Source organism: Oncorhynchus tshawytscha, linkage group LG04 (genome assembly GCF_018296145.1).
Source record: "Oncorhynchus tshawytscha isolate Ot180627B linkage group LG04, Otsh_v2.0, whole genome shotgun sequence".
In the NCBI taxonomy this organism is placed as follows: domain Eukaryota; kingdom Metazoa; phylum Chordata; class Actinopteri; order Salmoniformes; family Salmonidae; genus Oncorhynchus; species Oncorhynchus tshawytscha.
The window spans coordinates 65108365-65131775 of record NC_056432.1 but is presented as its reverse complement, the minus strand read 5'-3'; the positions used below and the strand labels follow the sequence as shown (position 1 = coordinate 65131775).

The window sequence follows — 23411 nt, the reverse complement described above, 5'->3', positions numbered from 1 at the left end:
ATGAATATCAATGGTTGTGCAGTCCTCTCAAATAACTGAAGGACCTCCGCGTTACTCTGGACCCTGATCTCTTTCTATGAACATGTCAAAATGTGTCCCACCGACCCCCTCGATTTTAAAGCATTGCGAAAGAAGTCGTTTGTGAGCCAAGTGAGCCGGCTCTTTTAAATGTAATGAGCCAAATGAACCGGCTCACCGAAAAGACTCGGAACCACTAACGTCCTGCTGTGTTATGACGCAATTTAACTGCGACTCATTTATACAAAAATGAATTGTAAACGACAGCGAGATAGCGAGAATCACGAGAAAGGAAAGAAGAGAAATAAACGCGAAGAGAGAGCAGAACTTTCAGCACTACTCGAGGACGAAGATGTGAAGAGGGGAGTGAAGGAAGCATGGTCGCAGCGAGCGCAGTACTCTCATGGTCAGCTACTTGCTAGCTATCTTAGCTACATGTGTTTACACCGAACACATGCTTTGGCTAGTCTTGTTACATAGATGGTTATTTTAATTGATACGCTATTAGTCTCCCTACATATCAATATTGTCAGTCAAGTGCAAAGCTTTAGTCAACTTTGCTTTCATGACCACTGATTTGAAAGCACTAAAACATGTGGGTCAAACTATCTTCCTCAATCATCACTTTTCATGAAGTTACTTTTTTTTTTTTACAAGTCTTATACATCATCCAGCTTACTTGCAGGTTCATTCTCGACAATGCAACAACAATACAATACAAATCATATTACGAACATAGAGTAAATTACACCGTAGAATATAACTTTTTTTTAGCTTAGGTATAATACAGGAATGCACAATTTATAGCTAATATTTACACGTGTATTGGGGAGGGGGCAGTGTATAAACTGAGCAGTGTAATACGAGTCTGGTAGCAGAAGTTGTGATATGTGTGTGTAGCATTCAGAAAGTATTCTGACCCCTTCACATTTTCCACATTTGTTACGTTGCAGCCTTATTCTAAAATGGATTGTGCTTTTCTCGTCAATCTACACACAATACCCCATAATGACAAAGCAAAAACAGAATTTTTATCCATTTTTCAAATGTATTAAAAATAAGAAACAGTACTTTCTTCAAGCACCTTTGGCAGCAATTACAGCCTTGAGTTTTCTTGAGTATGACACTACAAGCTTGGCACAAGACTATTTGGTGAGTTTCTCCCATTCTTCTCTGCATGTCCTCTCAAGCTCTGTCAGGTTGGATGGAAAGCGTTGCTGCACAACTATTTTCAGGTCTCTCCAGAGATGTTCAATTCCGGACTCTGGCTGGGCCACTCAAGGACATTCAGGGACTTGTCCCAAAGCCACTGCTGCGTTGTCTTGGCTGTGTGCTTAGGGTCGTTGTCCTGTTGGAAGTCAGGTTCTGAGTGCTCTGGAGCAGGTTTTCATCAAGGATCTCTCTGTACTTAGCTCCATTCATCTTTCCCTCGATCCTGACTAGTCTCCCAGTCACTGCTGCTGAAAAACATCCCCACAGCATGATGCTGCCACCATAATGATTCACTGTAGGGATGGTGCCAGGTTTCCTCCAGAAGTAACGCTTGGCATTCAGGCCAAATAGTTCAATCTTGGTTTCATCAAACCAGAGAATCTTGTTTCTCATAGTCAGAGTCATTTAGGTACAGAGGAACTCTGTCAGAGTAACCAGCAGGTTCTTGGTCACCTCCTTGACCAAGGCCCTTCTCCCCCGAAGGAGAAGGGCCATATGACAGCGGGCTGTCATGTGCCTTTTACTGAGGAGTGGCTTTCGTCTGGACACTCTACCATAAAGGCCTGATTGGTGGAGTGCTGTAGAGATAGTTGTCCTTCTGGAAGGTTCTCCCATCTCCACAGAGGAACTCTAGCGCTCAGTCAGAGTAACCAGCAGGTTCTTGGTCACCTCCTTGACCAAGGCCCTTCTCCCCCAATTGCTCAGTTTGGCAGGGTGTCTTGGTGGTTCCAAACTTATTCCATTTAAGAATGGAGGCCACTGTGTTCTTGGGGACCTTCAATACAGCACAATTTTTTTGGTACCCTTCCTCAGATGTTTTTTATTTAACCTTTATTTGACAAGGCAAGTCAGTTAAGAACAAATTATTATTTTACAAAAACAGCCTACCGGGGAACAGTGGGTTAACTGCCTTGTTCAGGGGCAGAACAACAGATTTTTACATTGTCAGCTCCAGGATTCGATCCAGCAACCTTTCAGTTACTGGCCCAACACTCTAATCACTAAGCTACCTGCCGCCCCTGTGCCTTGACACAATCCTGTCTCAAAGACAATTCCTTATACCTCATGGCTTGGCTTTTGCTCTGACATGTACTGTCAACTGTGGGACCTTATATAGACCGGTGTGTGCCTTTCCAAATCATGTCCAATCAATTGAATTCACCACAGGTGGACTCCAATGAAGTTGTAGAAACATCTCAAGGATGATCAATGGAGACAGGATGCACCTGAACTCAATTTTGAGTCTCATAGCAAAGGGTCTGAATACTTATGTAAATAAGGCATTACTGTTTATTTTTAATAAATTAGCAAGAATGTCTAAACCTGTTTTCGCTTTTTTTAAAATAAACAATTTTAGAATAAGGCTGTAACGTAACAAAATATGGAAAAAGTCAAGGGGTCTGAATAATGTATATGTGTGGGTCTGTGCATGAGTGAGCGCATGTGTGCGGAGAATCAGTCCAGTTCAAGTGTTCAGCAGTCAGATGGCTTGTAGAAAGGAATTGCCACCGAGCCTGTTTGTATCAGACCTCATTTGCCGATACCTTCTCCTTGTGGCTGGGGTGTGTGGGGTCCTTTATGATGTTGTGTGCCTTCCTCGGGCACCAGTTCGAGTAGATGTCCTAGATGGATGGTAGCACGGTCCCAGTGATGTACTGGGCCATCTTCACCACCTGGTGGAGGGTCTTCCATTAGTGCACGGAGCAATTCCCATACTAGGCCGTGATGAAACTGGTCAAGACGCTCTTGATAGTGCAGTTGTAGTATTTGGAGGCATGCCGGATTTCTTCAGCCGCCTTAGGAAGTAGAGACGCTGTTGCACCCTCTTGACAAGAGTGTTGGTGTTGTGGATCCATGACATGTCCTCTGTAATGTGGATGCTGAGGAACTTAAAACTAGTGACTCTCTCTACTGCAGTCCTGTTGTTGTGGATCAGGGCTTGTTCCCTCCTCTGCTTCCTGAAGTCAATAATTTTGGGCTCTCGAATGGCGCAGCGGTCTAAGGCACTGCATCAGTGCAAGAGGTGTCACTATAGTATCTGGTTCAAATCCAGGCTGTATCACATCCAGCCGTGAATGGGAGTACCATAGAGCAGTGCACAATTGGCCCAGCGTTGTCAGGATTTGGCCGGAGTAGGCCGTCATTCTAAATAAGATTTTTTCTTAACTGACTTGCCTAGTTAAATAAAGGTTCAATTTAAAAAAACATTAAAAAATAATAATAAACTCTTTGTTTTTCTTTACATTGAGGGAGAAGTTGTTGTCATGACACCACAATGCCAATTCACGTACCTCTTCCCCATAGGCTGACTCGTCATTGTTTGTTATCAGGCCTACAACCGTGGTGATGGAGTTGGCGCTGTGCAAAGCCACGCAGTCCTGGGTGAACAGGGGGTGCAGCAGAGGACCGAGGGCACACCCCTGTGGGACCCCTGTGTTACGAGTCAGTGTGGCGGAGGTGTTGTTGTCAATCCTCACAGCCTGTGGTCTGCCTGTCAGGAGGTCCAGGATCCACTTGCAGAGGGTGGTGTCCAGACCCAGGGCTCTGAGTTTGGTGTCGAGCTTGGAGGGAACGATAGTGTTGAATGCTGAACCGTAATCAATGAACAGCATTCTCACATTGGTGTTCCTCTTGTCCAGATGTGTATTGTCTTTTTGCATCCCTAATCCATTTGCAGAGCTCGTACCTGCTTGCCTTGTACACTTTGCGCACCACCGATTCATCGGGGTTCGTTCTGCTGACATTGAATGCTGCAGTACAGTCTCTCAACATTGTAGGAAAGGAAAATAGATGAGAGGAAACTGTTTGTATTGTGAGCACTGTATTGTTGAGCATGACATGACACATATATGGCACCCAAAGAGAAGTCACAAAAAATTATGTTTTTGGAGTATTGAGAAGGTTTACCACCTTCCTATGTGCTGTCAGAATGGGTTAGAACCTCAAATGAAAAGACATACATTAGTTAATGTTACATTTATTCACATAATTAGTGTTAAAACTTTTTTATATTGGTAGACCAGTCGTTGAGTGTTCCTCTGGTGTTCCTCTTAAGGGGACCTGGAGCTGGACTGCCACCCTTTCCCTCACTTGCTCATCAGGAACTTCATCCAGAGTGACAGCTTTACAGAGAACCTACAGAGGGAGCTTCTGGACCTCAACTTCCATGAGAAGTCCAACGACCTGTACAAATTTAATCAGGTGAAAAAGTAAAACTGATAGCAATACAGTTTTTAAACGGGTTGCTTCTTTACTCTGCTTTTTGGAGTTGATACTCATTGACAATTTCTCTTACAGTCAGATGACCTGAAAAAGAGAAAAGAGCCTCACATCACAGGCTTGAGGTAATTTGTATGTGTGTGTGAGAGCAATTTAGGGAGGTAGAGAGAACATGTTTGCTTTGTGTGTGTGTAGCAGATGGGTATCTGTGTAACTCATTCCTCAGCCTGAAGTGTCTCCACTTGCGCGTGCTTCCACAAGTGTCTCCATTTGGACGACTGAGTAAGACACTTCAGGATGGTGGTCACATGTGTTTGTGAGGCAGAGGTCCTGAGTTCAAGCCTTGGTATGTGCTGAATCAGGGAAAGTGTTACTCACTAAGCAAGCTGTGTGATGGCCTTCATATGTGCATGCTCTCAGTTAGGCTGTTTTTGAGCTTTGTGTGTGATTTCAGGGCAGCACTATTTGGGCTGTTTCGATCCTGGCTGGGGGAAGTGTTGGGGATAGAACTGGAGCCCATAGTGGATGTTTCCTGTGCCAAGTACCAATACACTGGTGAGTCACATGTTTTTACCTCTACTCATCAAAAAGACAACGAGCAAGCCTTAATATTAGCATGCTCCTCCTAGAAAAGAGCAGAAGCACTGAGCTATCCCCCCAAGATATCCTATTCTACCCACTGCATAGTTAGTCTATATGGACATGCATATTTCTGGAATTAATTATGAAATATACATTATCTGTATCATATCTCTCTCTTTATCTATGCCCTTTCTATCTCTCTGTCGGTAGATGTTCTGTTGTGTCATGATGATGAGTTGGAGGGGAGGCGTGTTGCCTTTATCCTCTACCTTGTCCCTCCATGGGAGAGCAGCGATGGAGGAACCCTGGATCTCTTCAGCACAGATGGTAAGTATTGGTCTGTGGGTGTGTGTATTGGCATGAGTTAAACATGTGTTTTAATTTATAATCTACTTTGTGCATAGATCACTTCCAGCCCCATAGTGTGGTGAAGTCTCTGGTGCCCAGCTGGAACACTCTGATTCTCTTTGAGGTTTCACCCATCTCCTTCCACCAGGTAGTTCTTCCTATACCACTGGGTAACAACCACACACTTCACACCTGTCACCTGTCCAGGTAGCAGTAGTGCAATCTACGGATGGCTGTCTCTCTGTGTGTTTGTCCAGGTTGCAGAGGTGTTGTCAGAGGATAAGTGTCGTCTCTCTCTGAGTGGCTGGTTTCACGGGCCGTCTTTGGAGCGACCCCCTCGTCACATCGAGCCCCCCTTCCCAAGGAGCCCCCACCTTCCCAGAGATGTGTGTGTTTGTTCTGAAAGAGTGAACTCACAGCCATAGAGCAAGGATGTGGTCACATGAAATAAATACGTGTGTGTGTGTGCATTTTACCTGAGTGTGTATTTTGTGTGTCTGGTCACAGGAGACACTGCTGCTAGAGTGGGTGAATCCACTGTATCTGGATGTTGACTACCAGTCACAGGTTCAGCAAGAGTTTGAGGACAGCTCTGAGATCCAGCTCAAGAATTTCCTCAAAGTAACACCATTACTCTATCTCTTCATTTCTCCATCTCTGTCCTGCTGCCCCTCTCCTGGTTGACAGTGTCTCTCTCTACAGGAGGAGAAGTTTAAGGAGGTGAGTGAAGCACTGCGATTGACTGATGTCCAGTGGACCAAGCAAGGTCCTCCCAACAGGAGGTGAGCCTGTCGAGTAATTTGTTTGTGTGAGTGAGAGAGAGAGAGAGAGATATCCCTAAAATGTTATGATGACTGTAAATGTGTATGATGTGTGTAAATATTTTTGTATATGTGCATTGTGCAGATGTTATGAAGTGGCTTCGTTAGAGTCCTTCCCCCAGTGTGTGAGTGCATGCTGGGAGTTGCTGTGCTCGGAGGCTTTCTTCCTGCTTCTGTCCAACTTCACTGGCCTGAGACTGCACTACCTCAGCCCTAGTGACGAAGATGAGAAGGACCAAGAAGATGAGGAAGAGGGAGAAGCCACAGGGTCATCTGGGGACACACCATCAGCTAATAAGAATAACAAAGGTGTGTTGCTTGTTTGTGTATGTACACTACCAAAGAAACGTTTTAGAACACCTACTCATTCAAGGTTTTTTTGTTTTTTTGAAACTATTTTTTACATTGTAGAATAATAGTGAAGACATCAACACTATGAAATAATACATGGAATCATGTAGTAACCAAAGTCTTCAACAAATCAAAATATATTTTATATTTGAGATTCTTCAAATAACCATCCTTTGCCTTGATGACAGCTTTGCACACTCTTGGAATTCTCTCAACCAGCTTCACCTGGAATGCTTTTCCAACAGTCTTGAAGGAGTTCTCACATATGCTGAGCACTTGTTGGCTGCTTTTCCTTCACTCTGCAGTCCAACTCATCCCAAACCATCTCAATTTGGTTGAGGTCGAGGGATTGTGGAGAGCAGGTAATCTGATGCAGCACTCCATCACTCCTTCTTGGTAAAATAGCCCTTACACAGCCTTGAGGTCTGTTGGGTCATTGTCCTGTTGAAAAACAAATGATAGTCCCACTAAGCCCAAACCAGGTGGGATGGCGTATCACTGCGGAATGCTGTGGTAGCCATGCTGGTTAAGCCTTGAATTGTAAATAAATCACAGACAGTGTCACCAGCAAAGCACCCGACACCATAACACCACCTCCTCCATGCTTTATGGTGGGAAATACACATGCGGAGATCATCCGTTCGCCCACACCGCATCTCACAAAGAAAAGGCAGTTGGAACCAAAAATCTCCAATTTGGACCCCAGACCAATGGACAAGTTTCCACTGGTCTAATGTCCATAGCTCGTGTTTCTTGGCCCAAGCAAGTCTATTCTTATTGGTGTCCTTTAGTAGTGGTTTCTTTGCAGCAATTCGACCATGAAGGCCTGATTCACGCAGTCTCCTCTAAACAGTTGATGTTGAGATGTGTCTGTTACTTGAACTCTGTGAAGCATTTATTTGGGCTGCAATTTTTGAGGCTGGAAACTAATGAACGTATCCTCTGCAGCAGAGGTAACTTTGGGTCTTCCATTCCTGTGGCAGTCCTCATGACAGCCAGGACTTGGTATTTTACCAAATAGGGCTATCTTTTGAATACCCCACTACCTTGTCACAACACAACCGATTGGCTCAAACGAATTAAGAAGGAAAGAAATTCCACAAATGAACTTTTAAGAAGGCACACCTGTTAATTGAAATGCATTCCAGGTGACTACCCCAAGAAGCGGTTGAGAGAATGCCAAGAGTGTACAAAGCTGTCATCAAGGCAAAGGTGGCTATTTGAAGAATCTCAAATATAAAATAGATTTTGATTTGTTTAACAGGTTTTTTTGGTTACCACGATTCCATATGTGTTATTTCATAGTATTAATATCTTCACTATTATTCTAAAATGTAGAAAATTGTTTAAAAAAAAAAAAAAAGTAAAACCCTTGAATGAGTAGGTGTTCTAAAACTTTTGACCAGTAGTGTATGTGTGGGTTTGTGGGGGTGTGTTGACCCCTGTGTGTATCCTCAGATATGTGTGTTTGTGAGCCTTGACTTTTCTGTACCTCCTCAGGACTGAATATGCCTTTGTAAGTATGTGTTGACCCCTCTGTGTGTATCCTCAAGAGCCGAGCACACCGGTGTGTGTTGGAGAGCTGCGTCGCTGGGCTCACGGGGACTACACACTTCTGCACGATGGAGACGCATCGAAAGCGGAGTACGCCCTTGATCTACTGCTGCCCCTGAGCTGTCCTGGTCAGTCACACACACGCTTAATCACACACACACGCTTTAATCAGACATTCATGCCTAAGCACGCACACACAGACACACAATGTAGGTTAGAATCATAGTTTTGGGAACTATTTTCAAAATTGTAGGTGTGAATGTTATCATACACAATATCAACTCTAAAGTGTAATAACTGTCTTTTTATTTTTCAGACTGGCAGACCGAGTTTGGGGGCTTCACCTCTTACATTGCTAATGAAGAGGATGAGGAGGTGAGCGATGTCACTGTTCAAATGGCAACTGATCAACTAGATTCCTGTGATTGTCGTGGTTGTCATTTCTCATCGGTGTCCTCCTGTCCGCAGCTCCTGATGGTGTATCCAGAGGAGAACTCCCTGGCTCTTGTCTACAGGGACAAAGAGACTCTCAAATTTGTCAAACATATCAATCACAGAAGCTCCACTCTACCTATTGGTGATTCTTGTAGGAGAGCAGTTTATGACTTCTCCTTTGTGTATTATGAATGAGTTTTTGTGTGTATGTGTTGAGGTGTATGTGTTTGTAATATAACACCACTGTGAGGGGTGGTCGGTCTACTCTAAAGCCTCATGATGTCATGTGTTCTTCATTAAAGTGAACAGGCAGGGATACCCTGTTACCATGGTTACCTGGTTTTGGTCGGCAGCCACAGAGTAAAACATATTTTTTTAAATTGTCTACAGTGACAGCATTTGGTAGTATTTTGTGTTCATTATCTTGTGTCATTATTGTTGCCCTGTATGGCTGAGTTGGTAGAGCATGGCGTTAGCAACGCCAGGGTTGTGGGTTTGTTTCCCGGGCTACCCAGGCGTAAAATATATGCACACATGACTGCAAGTCGCGTTGGATAAAAGCATCTGCTAAATGGAATATAATATTATTATTATATATTGCTAGTTTATTTGTATGTGTCTGTAGTATGTGTTCAAACTATTTTACAGTATTCATGCTGTCACTGTAAAGATGAATCTGTCTGCAAGGAAAGTAAACTCCAGAGCAGTGATTGAACATTAGAGAACCAAATCCACACACACTCGCACAACCACCACTCCTTATGTTAAATTCTTCACTTGGATATCAAACTGAATAACAAATTAGTAATAACAGCTAAATGTTTGGCAGACCTATGATTTCACTAATCTTTTGAATTATTATTTTTTTGGCCCATCCCCTCTTACAGTTTTTGTTGTTACATTTACATATGACTCATTTTACATACATGGCACTTTTTTTACACAGTAGTTACATAGCAAAATATTGTTATTTTAAATACATTGCATAGTACTTAAACACATCGGTATACATTATATCGTTTTTAGTCACCTTAGTGAAAATATTGAAACAATTGTTGCAATCTGACTTAAATTTCGACAAAGGATGGAGCTACATACTGTAGTTATTGATTGTTACTCCAGATATTGTGATTTAACCAGAAGCTTTTGGTATCCATTACTGGGAGTTGCAGGTTAGGTACTGTTTGGTGTAGCACAGAGAATTTTCGACCAACTTTAACATTGCGACACTATCTTCGTTCTCGATTCGGACAAACGTATCTTCTAAAATGTCTGTGTCCAATTGCAAGTGGTGCGAAAATTCCCCAATATTAAAATAAATGTTTTGCTCCATTAAGTAATCTAACGATGTGTACGCCGCCATCTTGTCTATTTCAAATCTTCTCCCATCGATCGAGATAGGTGTGTCATGATAACTGGGAAATTTTCTACGAATTAGCAAATCGGAAATGTATGAGTTTCCTAATTCCAATTTGCATGTGAAAGCGGCATAATCTCTTGTGGACAGATGAAACGGCGAGAAACTGTCAAGGCTCACATAGAATTTTGTTATTACTAGCAACAGTAGTTCCTGGTTTTGGGTTTTCATCATTGATTATTTGGATGAATCAAGATTGGGGCGAAGGCGGTGCTTGAACTGGTGCGGTTATTTAAAAGCCCATGTGTGGACGATAAATGGGTTTCACTAGACTCCACAACCACAAAGTAAAAATGGTCTATATCATAAAATTCATGAAATTTGTTCCTTTCTTTGCACAAAGGTCATCACAATTGTTAATGCCCCCCATTTCACTGAAATTGAAATAGAGAGAATGTGTTTGTGATGGTTACAATCTTACTGCTGTGATCAAAGAGGATACTTGGAGATGAACAGTAGTCTAACACGTTTAATGTGTGTGGGTGTTTTGACAGCACTACAGGTATATCTCAGCACTAGGGTTTATTAATCAAGATATTTTAGCTTTGCACACTGTAAAGTGTTGGCATATCAGATTCTGAGAGAGGAAGAGAGGGCTAAATTCTGACTTGACTTCACCTGTCCGAATCTTCCTGGAAGTGGCTCTCTGATTAATAGTGAGGCCATTTCCTGTCATGCCTAGATAAGACTGACAGTTTACTATCAGACCTTATGTGCGCCTTGCTCACATAATTTATTTTTATGTGAATCCTTTTTATTCTGTTATAGGCTTCATCTGGCCTGTTTTTGTCCCCAAGCAGTTGCCATAGTTTCAGTCTGTAACAGAGGTATTTCCTTGTTAAATGTGGCCTACCTTAGTCTGACAATGTGGATGTGCACGTAAGGAACCCCCCTTACATTCAAATGGCGCAGTGAATACTTCGAGGAAGGATTGTACATGTTAACAACATATAAACCGGGCAAATTAATAACATCACACATGGCCCTGCTTCCAAAAACATAAAATAACGGTACCTATATCTATATAGGCCTAAACAAAATAACCTGTTATTTGGTATGTTGCTTCTCAGTCGATTCATTTTGCCTTCAGTGTCATGTTCAGTGAGTACATGCAATGATATAATTTCAACATTGTCGTTAGCTACACAGTTGCAAGCAAATGGCTAAAGCAGTAAAGGATCAGTTCGACAATTATTTCCATCCAATCAACCAACAAAACAGTCAACTACTTCCTTCCCGTAAAGATCCGTGATTCTAACCAATAGGGAAACGGCCTGTTCTTTCTCACCAATCACAGTGCCCCCAGGTTTCCCTGTAGCCAATCACCTGTCGGGAAGTTATGAATGTGTCTGTGTGTTCCTGTGGTCAGGACGCGTTGCCGTCCTTACGACGTTTTTTCTTTAAAGGTAAGTTAACAAAACAGTTATGATTTTACTTTAAACCCAAAACGAAATTATAGCCTATACAACAGTTAATGACACAAATGACAGTAGACAAATGCATAACAGTACTAGTCAATCGTGAAAGAAAATGTTCTCAAGTTGCTATGATTCCTTTCTATTGTTTAATTAGGCTACTGTTTTGTAACAACTTGACTGTATGATTAAAACTTCAGCAGTATTTTTTAATTTATTATTGAAGGTCAATAGGCGGTGTTTGGTGCAGCTTAATTTACTATTAAGTACTTTTCTAGTTTCCTAAAAGTCTGAACCGCACTGTGTCCAACGTGGTCTCAGAGCATTTCGTATTATTCTGTACGTAAATGTGTTTGTACGGAAATGCTAGACATTTCATTCATTTAGCATGGGAAGTATTAATTTGTGGATGTCCATCTATTTTGTATGATATGTTACAAATTACTATTCATATGACATATTACGAATTGCAATTTGAACCTTATGTTACTTATTGCGATTAATATAATATGTTATGCATATTTCCAAAACATTTGATATGTTACACAACAAATTCATTTTTTTGTGGCTAATGTTAACTTTAGCTAGCTCTAGGGGTTAAGGTTGGGAGTTAGGTTAAAGTGTTAGGAGAAGGGTTCGCTAAAAGTGTTAAGGTTAGGATAAGTTACTAATTAGCTAAAATGATAAAGTTGTCAGTGATGACATTCAAACACTTTCGCATTATATGCTCACCCATCCACCCTGACCAACCACCCTCCTTTCGTTTTTGCCTGGGTGATGTTATTCATAGTGCAAGAAAGTACATAAATGAAAAGTGAAAACAAAACACAAAAGTTTTGGCCTTAGGCCATTCTCAGTGTAAACATACCTTCACTTATTTGGGAATCATGATGTTCTAATAAACAACCCTTATTTTACATTCAAGCCTCACTTTTGGATTCATTCCTTTTTTTAGACAGTTTGCGGGTCTCCATCTCTTTCACTATACCAAACGTAACATATCATACTAATTTGAGTGACCTGGATTTACATTTACTATGTTACGTCTAGTGTATGAGACCAGTCTGTTGTGTCATATTCTTGCCTCATAGCAGGAGAGAATGTAATGAAATGACTGTCATCATGTACGGGCCTCGCGTTTTCACAGGACTGCACACCCCACAGTGCCACCTGTCTTGTAGGCCCAGTAGTCTAACCCAATGATGTATATAAATAAACCCTGGTTGGCTGATGCTATGTTTTGGCCAATGAGAGACTTTGACACCATGTTGGCACTCTTCAGAAAGCAGCAGTTCCATAGGAATTAATAGAATTCTTCAGTATTTCATTTAAATCTTTCAAGGACAAAATTACATCTATTTTAAGTATTTTGTTGTAGTGGGGACAGTGACATATTAGTTATTTCAAAATATTATACTTTAAGGAAGATGTTTTTATATATTTAGATGTTTTATTTGTATGCTTAGCTCACATAATATGATTCACACGTATGCATTAAGGTGTCTGTAATAGAGTTAATGTGGCAAAAACAAATAAATGCATTCTAAAATATTCCAAAATATTTGTAGCTTCAAAAGAGCGCCCCCTGTCAGTCATCTGGTGTATATTTAAATGCTTAGTCTAACCCAGCATAGAGCTCACCAGTTTGTCGTCCTAAAAACCAGAAATGCATTACCTCTGGTTCATTCAGCCATTCCTATGGGGAAAATGAATGGAGAAAGAATTTGATTTGGGATAAACACCAAAAATAGGGTCTGAGGTAACACAGGCTTAAGAGATCTTATATATTTTATTCTATGAGAAAATAAGTCAGTTAACATGATCTTTATGAATATATGTGTTTATTATAATGTAAATGCTTCAAAATTCACAAAAAGGGATTTTAGCTGATGAAGATTATTTCATAGAACAAAACGTATAAGATCGTCTAAGCCTGTGTTTACCACAGGCCTTATTTTCAGCGTTTATCGATAAACCCTACAAAAACTCAATTTTCCTGTAAGCATTGCCCAATGAATCATTACTATTGCTATCTATAGACTGTACAATATAAGTATTCACTACAAAAAATGAAACCGACCAATTCTACTTGTTTGGCACTCTGTGCCTTGTAGACTGATTCTCGTTTTCATCCCAATCAAAAGAATGGCATTCACTGAATTGACCCAATGTCCAGGGAATCCTTTGGTTGGCACTTTTTCAGGATGATTTTAGTCTTTGACGCTGCAGTGGTGGATGTTAAATGTTGCATTAATAAACTCTTGATGATGACATAATCCTCATACACTCTATGGTATTCTAGGCTACATCTGGTGAATTAATCCAGTACACTTTCAGTTTTAATAATGTATGACACTACCGGTCTATGAATGTAATGATGGCTTATGATTACATGTAGGCCAGGGGTCCCCAATTACATTCAGCTGTGAACTGATTTTTCTTTGAGCGGATGGTCGGAGGGCCGTAACACAGTTCTAAATCATTTGTACACTGCAAATTGACATCAAGAATTCCAAACATATATAGTATTTGACAAAAACAGAATAATTTCAAACCTTAATTACATTGAGAAACGATCACATACAGTGCCTTCAGAAAGTATTCACACCCCTTGATTTATTCCACATTTTGTTGTGTTACAGCATGAATTCAAAACTGATTCAATTTTGATTTTGTGTATTCAACCCCTTTTGTTATGGCAAGCTTTAATAAGTTTAAGAGTAAAAATGTGCTTAACAAGTCACATAATACGTTGCATGGATGCGCTCTGTGTGCAATAATAATTTAACATGATTTTTGAATGACTACCTCATCTCTGTACCCCACACATATGGTGCATTCGGAAAGTATTCAGACCCCTTGACTTTTTCCACATTTTGTTACGTTACAGCCTTATTCTAAAATTGATGAAATATTATACTTTATTCAGCAATATACACACAACACCACATAATGACAAAGTGAAAACAGGTTTGTAGATATTTTAAAAACAGAAATACCTTATTTACACTAGTATTCAGACCCTTTACTATGAGACTTGAAATTGAGCTCAGGTGCATCCTGTTTCCATTGATCATCCTTGATGTTTGTACAACTTGATTGGAGTTCACCTGTGGTAAATTCAATTGATTGGACATGATTTGGAAAGGCACACACCAGTCTATATAAGGTCCCACTGTTGACAGTGCATGTCAGAGCAAAAACCAAGCTACGAGGTCAAAGGAATTGTCCTTAGAGCTTTGAGACAGGATTGTGTCGAGGCACAGATCTGAGGAAGGATACCAAAATATTTCTGCAGCATTGAAGGCCCCCAAGAACACAGTGGCCTCCATCATTCTTAAATGGAAGAAGTTTGGTACCATCATGACTCTTCCTAGAGCTAGCCGCCCGGCCAAACTGAGCAATTAGGGGAGAAGGGCCTTGGACAAGGAGGTGACCAAGAATTCGATAGTTTCTCTGACAGAGCTCCAGAGTTCTGCTGTGGAGATGGTTGTCCTTCTGGAAGGTTCTCCCATCTCTGCAGCACTCCACCAGTCAGGCCTTTATGGTAGTGGCCAGACGGAATCCACTCCTCAGTAAAAATACACATGATAGCCCGCTTGGAGTTTGCCAAGAGGAACCAAATAACTATCAGACCATGAGAAAGAAGATTCTCTGGTCTGATAAAAGATTTAACTATTTGGCCTGAATGGCACCATCCCTGTGGCAGCATCATGCTGTGGGGATGTTTTTCAGCGGCAGGGACTCAGGATTGAGGAAAATATGAACGGAGCAAAGTACAGAGAGATCCTTGATGAAAACCTGCTCCAGAGAACTCAGGACCTCAGACTGGGGGTAAAGGTTAATTTTTCAACAGGACAACGACCCTAAGCACACAGCCAAGACAACAATAATTTTTTAGAATAAGGCTGTAACGTAACAAAATGTGGAAAAAGTCAAGGGGTCTGAATACTTTCTGAAGGCACTGTACAATTATCTGTAAGGTCCCTCGGAATTTCAAACGTGGATTCAACCACAAAGGCCAGGGAGCTTCTCCAATGCCTCGCAAAGGGCACCTATTGGATGGTAGATGGGTACAAATGAAAAATGCAGACATTGAATATCCCTTTGAGCATGGTGAAGTTATTAATTACACTGTGGATTGTGTATCAATATACCCAGTCACTACAAAGATACAGGCGTCCTTCCTAACTCTGTTGCCGTAGAGGAAGGAAACTGCTCAGGGATTTCACCATGAGGCCACAATGGTGACTTTCAAAGAGTTACACAGTTTAATGGCTGTGATAGGAGAAAACTGAGGATGGATCAACAACATTTTAGTCACTCCACAATACTAGCCTAAATGACAGAGTGAGAAGAAGGAAGCCTGTATAGAATACAAAATATCCAAAACATGCATACCACTCTTCATATCTTCAAGCGTGTTGGTGACTGCATCGTATTATGGGTATGCTTGTCACCGTCAAGGACTAGGGAGTTTTTTTTAGGATAAAAAGAAACATAATGGAGCTAAGCAAAGGCAAAATCCTAGAGGAAAATCTGGTTGTCTGTTTTCCAACAGACACTGGGAGACAAATTCACCTTTCAGCAGGACAATAACCTAAAAACTAAATATACACTGGATTAGCTTACCAAGATGACAGTGAATGTTCCTGAGTGGCCTAGTTACAGTTTTGACTTAAATCGGATGGAAAATCTATGGCAGGACTTGAAAAGGGCTGTGATCAACAACCAACTTGACAGAGCTTGAAGAATTAAAAAAATAAATAATGTGCAAATACTGTACAATCCAGGTGTGAAAAACTCTTAGAGACTTACCCAGAAAGACTCACAGCTGTAATTGCTGCCAAAGGAGATTCTAATGTATTGACTCAGGGGTGTGAATACTTATGTAAATATGATATTTCTGTATTTCATTTTCAATAAATGTACTAAAATGTCTTAACATGTTTTCACTTTGTCGTTGTGGGGTATTGTGTGTAGATGGTTAAGAACAGTTTTTTAAATCGTTTTTTAAATTAGGCTGTAACGAAACAAAATGTGGAATAAGTCAAGGGGTATGAATACTTTCTGAAGGCACTGTATGTGCCTCTATTTATGCGTGGGAATACATGGGAACAGATTTCCTAAATGTAAACACTTTGAGCTGATTTCATGGGGATTTTACAGTATTTTATGTTCCCCAATAGGCAGCAATTTAAAAAGATATATATTTTTCTTTACTCAGAAAACTTGGGCCAAATAAAATCACCCGCAGGCCAAATTTGAAACCCTGAATTGTAGGCTATTATGGACACGTTAGATAGATTTCTATATGTATTATTTTGGGCTCCCGAGTGGCACAGCGGTCTAGGGCACTGCGTCTCAGTGCTAGAGGTGTCACTACAGACCCTGGTTCGATTCCAGACTGTATCACAGACTGCATAATCTAGCTCAGATACTGTTTTCCCTTTATTTATCCCTCTCCCAGGTCTAGCACATCAAGCATTTACTTGACCCTAAACCAGACCCAAGTCATATTGAAAGAAGTCTATCCAGAGATAGGGGTTAGGGCAACATTGTTTTTCACATTTCAGTCTGATTTAAGTTTCTATAAACACATATCACTACACATTTTTACTACAAAAATAAACAATACAATATACTGCTCTAGGCACTGCAAGAAGCCCCTGGAGTGGTTGAGATTTCACAATGCAGTGGACTGCTCATGTCCTTTGACCCCTCCCTCACCCCTGCAGCACTGGTTAGATGTCAATGTCATTACTTATGAAAACGCATGTCATTCAGTCAGAGTCTGGATATTCGGAACTTCTTCCAAAAGAGTGGCAAAAAAAGCGAGCAGGTGGAGAGGGCAGAACAGCCAGAAAGTCAAAGCAGCAGCAGAGTTAACCTTGGAGGCCTGATTGGTGTAATTCTTTTGCCTCAGCAAAAAAACCTGACTCCAATAATCAACTAATCATGATCTTCAGTTTAGAATGCAATTAGTTTAATCAGCTGTGTTTGCCTGGGATGGGGCGAAAGTGTGACACCACTCCAGTCCTCTGGAGTTGCCCATCCCTGGCCTAGGGGCTATGTAGTTTCTTATCTGTCATGTTTGGAGTTGTCTTGCGCTGTTATGCAGAATCATTTTTCTTTACAGTTGCCCGGGTCATAACTTTAAAATAACTTTAAATATGAATCTGCCATCTAAAAAGATATGAAACATGTATTCTACTGTCAAAATTAACTACAAAGTGTAAATATGATGATTTTGGTCATGAAGTCAGTCTTGTCCAAAACTGAGTTTTGTGAGACTTGTGGTTGTGACCGCATCAAAATGTAAATGAAGGTTGGGTTTGTTTCAATCCTGCCCACAGCTGGTAGGACACAAGTAATAATCAATTTGGAGTGCAGCTGCGTAATGCCTGTGGTAAATTTAGTTTGACTTTGGATATCCCTATGAGGCTAGTTAGAGACCCTCTGTAAATTACACAATGTACATGGGACAATATATTAATATTCCAATAGCTCCAATAGGTCCAAATTTCAATGACTTCAATGACTATGAATTGTAGAAATTCAAATACAAAAGTTAAAAGCATTTCATGAGAACTAAAAGGTGTGCAGCATGAAAATATTGGCTCATTTACATTGTGTAATTTATTTCCTGGCCATAACTAGCCTCGGAGATAGGCTATCCAAAGTCAGAACACACACCAGCAGGCTGAAGATAATTGCCAATATAATTTGGCTAATTCTTCCCACCTGTGAACATGCACACGAGACACCCACATCAAACCACACCCCAAAACCAAACAAGGTCAAATCAGGAAGTGCAGTTGCCCTTCAAAACGAACTAATGACATGCTGCCCCTTGCTACCTTTCAGATAAGCCAAGGAGGAGGTCAGTGGAGCAATTAGAACAGCAGCAGCCAGGAGCAAATGGTAGGAAAGAGGATGATTTAAGTGATCCGGTCACAGGCCCAAAACAAGTTAAGCTACCCCAGTATCCCCTTGACCATTTTGGATTGCAAAATTAAAGAAACACACTAAACAAGACAGAGACAGCAACAGAAGAATAGGATAGGATGGAGAGACACCAGAAGAACAGAACAAGCCATAAACTGAAGAGGATAGACAAAGGAGATGGTAACAGACAAGACACAGACAGCAACAGACAAGACACATAGAAAGTAACAGAAGAGGGCAGGTGGATTGAGCACACAGTAGACTGTATCACTTCAAGCTGCTCAATAGAATATAATTTGTTTAATTTATTTTCACAAATTATAAGAAGTGAAATACAGACAGTGAAAAAATAAAACATGGCTTACAAAAAATGTAAGGTGAAAATCCTGTGAAATTACTATTAAAATATTAGTGTGTGTGTGTGTGAGAGGGTGGTTGGGTACTTTGGGTGTCACGGATTCCTCCGGAACTTTCATTACGCACACCTGCCCCCTATTCCCAGTGGTTAGTAATTGTATAAGTGTGCCCTTGGTTTACAAGTCTCCTGACAATTATTGTTACAATGTCAGTTGGTTCGTGTGAGTACCTGTGCTGTGTGTTTTGACTTTCGTGCCATTGTGAATTGCGCACATAATTACGGGTCTCATTCTGTGTGTTAATCATTGTGCGCTTATGTTATCTATTCAAGGTATTCCTCGCTCTTTTTGGGGGGTTTCTACCCTGTGTTTTGTATAGTGTTTGTTTGGTCTTTGTCCCCATGTCTTTACACGGCACGTTATAATTTGAGTGTAATAAAAAAAAAACGTATTAAGCATTCCTGCGCCTGTCTCCCAAATTATTCATACCAACGTGACAGTGGGACTTTAATCAGTTTTGGCTCAGTGGTTTTTGGAAATACACTGTAGATGTGTGTGTTCCAGAGTAGAGAGACCCTGTGGCAGGTGGGAAGGTGGAAGTTACTTGAAAAAAAATATATTCTCTCAATGTTCTAATCTCTCAATATTAATCTCAAATTGCACCAAATTAATGCATTTAGCTGTTGAAATTCCTTACGTTTTTTTACGGGGGAGAATGCCCCCGGACCCCCCTACTGGCTTTAGGCTAAGTTCCTAATGTCTCCAATACCTAGAAATGCCCCTGGGTAGTAAAGGGACATTAAATAGTAAATTAATGTAATGACATATAGGGGAGATAAGATGGGGTAAAATAAGAATAGTGGAGTGAGATAATATGAAGTGAGGGGTTGCATTGGGGTGGCAGGGTAGGGTAGCCTAGTGGTTAGAGCATTGGACTAGTAACCGGAAGGTTGCAAGTTCAAATCACCGAGCTGACAAGGTACAAATCTGTTGTTCTGCTCCTGAACAGGCAGTTAACCCACTGTTCCTAGGCTGTCATTGAAAATAAGAATTTGTTCTTAACTGACTTGCCTAGTTAAATAAAGGTAAAATTCAAATGTAAAAAAAATGGTATTGTGACTGCATCTGGATCCTGACTCTTTTTAATACCAGGAGGGATTTGATTGATGTGTATTAGCCTTTGAACTCAGACTTTTGATTGTCTGAGCAATATATCTGCTCTATCTCTGCAGGAAGGAGGCTTGAAGGAAACACAGAAGAAGCTTGTGACAGCTGAGGTCAGATGACGGGAATGCCCAAACAATGGACATAATGGATGAAAAGGTAATGTATGTTTAGTTGCGAGGAGAGAGGCAGGAGAGAGGAGCTGTGATATGTATGAGAGAGAAAAGGGAATGAGGCAGAGACAGAGACAGTTCCCATTAACTATTTATAGGACAACGTGCATGTCTGTTTCTGTTAGTGCGCATGCGTGTGATAATGTCAAGTGGGGAGTGTGTGTGTACTGTGTATGTAAGAATATAGCTATAAGTACATGCTCCTGTGCTGTACAAAATTCAGCATAATGTCTGACTAGTAGTATACAGAGCAGAGGCATTATGAACTTTAATCTGATATTTTAGAAAATGGTGACACTGAGTGTAGAGGATGGCCCGTGGACAGGATGTGCGGTTCTCTTCCTGCACTCCTGTCCCGCAGTGAACCTGCTCTCTCTCTACAAAGACCAGCAGGGCAAGTTCAGCGTCTTCAAAGTCCTCAAGCTGACACTCACAGGTGAGCCACATCAGGCCATCCGGTCTCCAGCTAGCGTAGGGAGCATGCTGAGCATTGGGTGAGGCAGATGTATTATTGATAGAAAGAAAGGCTTAGCTTGGTGGTCATGGGGAGTGAAAAAGGGCTGGTGTTGCAGTGTGACCTGCTTATCTACTGAGGGATGAATATAGTTAAAAGCTTATGAAAAACTGCTGTCAGATAAACGCTAGTAGATCTTTTAGGAAGTCATAACACGGTTGAGCTCAGAGCTCTGCCTGGTCCAGAGTAGTGGAGGGAGACACAGTCAGGTTATATTTATTTTATGGTCACAGTAATATTACTATTGTGCCAGTGATTTGCTATGGTTACCTCTAACCTTTGACCTTACATGGACTGTGTCCCAGACTCAGCTGGGGGGCTGGAGGGGTACGAGATCCTGAAGCTGCATGATGCAGATCCTCTGCTGGGTGTAGAGGTGAAGTTTGAGGATGTGGCGGCGTGCCGCAGGTTCCTGCAGAGCTATGGCTCCGGTGCCGTACAACAGTCCCTCTCCCAGCACGCCTGCCGCCTCCTCCACGGCCCACAGGAGCTTGCCTTGGAAACCCAGCTCAAAGCCGGGACGCACACTTTGGACTTTTGTCTGGACGACCTGGAGCTCTGTCTGCAACACATCCACCAGTCACAGGTATTATACTATATACCGGTTATAATCCATAAATAGTGGTGTTGTTACTGGTAATATATGATCAACAGATCACAAGCAATACTTCAGCAATCTATAGTGTATACCTAACAGGTGCTCTGCTGTGCCTTATGCCTTATGACTCACTATGAGGTGTTCTAAATGTTGATGTCACTTCCTGTCAGCCGGGGCGCCTAAGGGATGATGAGATTGCTGAGCTGGACCAGCAGCTGCAGAGCCAGGCCTTGGGTCACATCCCCCACCCACCCACCCTCTCACAGGAAGAGCCCCCCGTGCCCAGCAACTGTTTCCTGTTCCAGAAGAGGGTGTTTGGTGAGTTGTCTCCGACTTCCATGGTTGCTTCTTATCTTCAGAGGGGGTTCAGCAGGGAGCTGTCCCCAGGGTTCTCTACATTCATACACTGGCATAGAACAGTGTTTCTCACCTCTCGGTCAGTAGACCACCACTGGTCTAGGGAAGGTTATTGACCTGTGCCTCAAATAGTTTGATGACACTTTTAGTCCGCTCAAGTGCTGGTTTTAATCTAAGTGGTCCTTTGAGGAAGAGAACCATTATAGCTTGCCCAATCTCTGGTATAGAGGACACTCATTATGGGTCATCTACTACACCCGGGACGGCAGGGTAGCCTAGAGGTAAGAGAGGAGGGCCAGTAGCTGGAAGATTGCTGCTGTATTTTACTTACTTACATCACGTCTTACATGCAGAAACATATATAGACTCTCGATACATGTCTCTAACAGCCCCTCCCACTCTGTCTCCTGACCTATCAGAGGACCGCATACTGGCGGCAGGAGACCTGCAGCGATTCTCCAACGGCGTTGGGCGGGACTGGAGGAAAGTGGGGCGGGCCTTGGGCAAGAACTGCTGTGCGCTGAAGGGGCCGGCCATAGACAACCTGGCCTACGAGTATGAGAGGGAGGGGCTGTACGAGCAGGCCTATCAGCTGTTGAGCCGCTTCATCCAGGCGGAGGGGAGGGCGGCACGGCTGGGCCGGCTGGTCAGAGCACTGGAAGACAGCAAACTCACCAGCCTGGCTGAGAACATTTTGGACAGCCAGCCCCGGGAGTGACGCTGTCTGTCACACTGTCTGGGGGGTGTGTGTTGGTCTGTATGTGTGTGTGTGTCTTTGTGAAAAAGTGGTAACGTGTGGGTGGCATTGCTTGTGTGCTACCACATGTCTTTTCTGTGTGAGTTTTGTGTCTGTGAGCTTGATTGTATGTTTTTTTTTATTTGAGTAAAATTGTATTGTGTTACAAAACCAATAGTTCTCATAATTGCTATGTCACTTCATTGTTGTCTCTGGTTGGAGAGCAAACTGAAATCACTGCGGGCCTTTTCTTTTTCCGCTATAAACCCAACCCCCTTTCTCCACCACAGACTGGACCCTTGATGTATTTGATCATTCTACCAATAACCATTAGTTATTGCAATGGGTTTGGGGAATATTTGTTCCGAAATCCAAATAAAGTGTTGGATTTTTAAAAACAAATTGCCCATTGCTTTCATTCATGTCGAGAGTTGCATTTCATTTCCACAATCCAAGATCCCGATAAAACTTTTTACTATGGATTACGTAGAATATTTAGCAAACCCGTTGATCCTGCTTTCTGAAATGCCCTACAGTCTATGGAAATACCACCCAGGTAAAAAATATGTGTCAACTTTGGGAAATGGGCAGTATCTAAAAAATGTGCACACACACACAGCAAATGTTTTACTATCCTTGTGGTGACCTAAAATGTATTTCCATTCAAAATCCTTTTTTCCCTAAGCCCTAAACCTAACCCTAAATCCTAACCCCAATTGTAACCTTAAACCTAACCCCAAAGTTTAAAACAGCCTTTGTCCTTGTGGGGACCTGGGAGATATCTCTCAAGGGAGAATTTTCCTTGTTTTGCTATCCTTGTGGGGACTTTTGGGGATTTTTGGTAGCCATGCGGATAGTAATACGAGCCCACACACACACTGTGCAACATTTTGTGTTGTTTTAGCTCTGTTCTCCAGCACTTTGGATGGATTTGAAATTATACAATGACTATAAGGTTAAAGTGCACACTGTCAGCTTTAATTTGAGGGTATTTTCATCATATCGAGTGAACCGTTTAGAAATTATAGCACTTTTTGTACATACTGTAGTCCCCCCTATTTAGGGGACCAAAATTATTGAGACAAATTCACTTATGTGTATTAAAGTAGTCAAAAGTTTAGTATAGGTCCCATATTCCTAGCACGCAATGATTACATCAAGCTTGTGACTTTACAAAATTGTTGGATGGATTT

The 23411-nt window shown here is 41.7% G+C and overlaps 2 protein-coding genes across 4 annotated transcripts; both read left to right on the top strand.

The window, feature by feature from the left end:
* The first annotated feature begins 112 nt into the window (after positions 1-112).
* ogfod1 (2-oxoglutarate and iron-dependent oxygenase domain containing 1) lies at positions 113-8938 on the top strand. Its single transcript, XM_024440270.2, has 13 exons — positions 113-424; positions 4286-4431; positions 4528-4574; positions 4904-5004; positions 5242-5358; positions 5436-5527; positions 5637-5765; positions 5887-6000; positions 6082-6161; positions 6286-6509; positions 8105-8233; positions 8422-8480; positions 8574-8938. The coding sequence occupies exons 1-13, from the start codon at positions 268-270 to the stop codon at positions 8733-8735; spliced, it is 1557 nt and encodes a 518-aa protein (XP_024296038.1). The 5' UTR covers positions 113-267; the 3' UTR covers positions 8736-8938.
* Positions 8939-11270: 2332 nt separating this feature from the next.
* On the top strand, positions 11271-22620 carry LOC112263724 (tumor necrosis factor receptor type 1-associated DEATH domain protein). 3 transcript variants are annotated; one of them, XM_042321079.1, is made up of 7 exons: positions 11312-11363; positions 18240-18296; positions 19909-19999; positions 20299-20449; positions 20833-21113; positions 21296-21443; positions 21872-22620. In XM_042321079.1, exons 3-7 carry the CDS (start codon positions 19979-19981, stop codon positions 22198-22200), a joined length of 930 nt encoding a protein of 309 aa, XP_042177013.1. In that variant the 5' UTR covers positions 11312-11363; positions 18240-18296; positions 19909-19978; the 3' UTR covers positions 22201-22620. The 3 variants fall into 3 exon arrangements, with proteins under 3 accessions (XP_024296035.1, XP_042177012.1, XP_042177013.1); XM_024440267.2 differs by lacking the exon at positions 18240-18296 and having other exon boundaries at positions 11271-11363; positions 21902-22620; XM_042321078.1 differs by lacking the exon at positions 18240-18296 and having other exon boundaries at positions 11271-11363.
* Positions 22621-23411: the final 791 nt, after the last annotated feature.

Bases quoted from the DNA above. Each gene is read 5' to 3' on its own strand.
- ogfod1 (XM_024440270.2), top strand. From the start codon at position 268: ATGAATTGTAAACGACAGCGAGATAGCGAGAATCACGAGAAAGGAAAG. The intron at 4,432-4,527 runs GTGAAAAAGTAA...TTTCTCTTACAG, and splicing joins ACCTGTACAAATTTAATCAG to TCAGATGACCTGAAAAAGAG. The intron at 5,359-5,435 runs GTAAGTATTGGT...CTTTGTGCATAG, and splicing joins GGATCTCTTCAGCACAGATG to ATCACTTCCAGCCCCATAGT.
- LOC112263724 (XM_042321078.1), top strand. From the start codon at position 19,979: ATGGACATAATGGATGAAAAG. The intron at 20,450-20,832 runs GTGAGCCACATC...ACTGTGTCCCAG, and splicing joins CCTCAAGCTGACACTCACAG to ACTCAGCTGGGGGGCTGGAG. The intron at 21,444-21,871 runs GTGAGTTGTCTC...TGTCTCTAACAG, and splicing joins GTTCCAGAAGAGGGTGTTTG to CCCCTCCCACTCTGTCTCCT.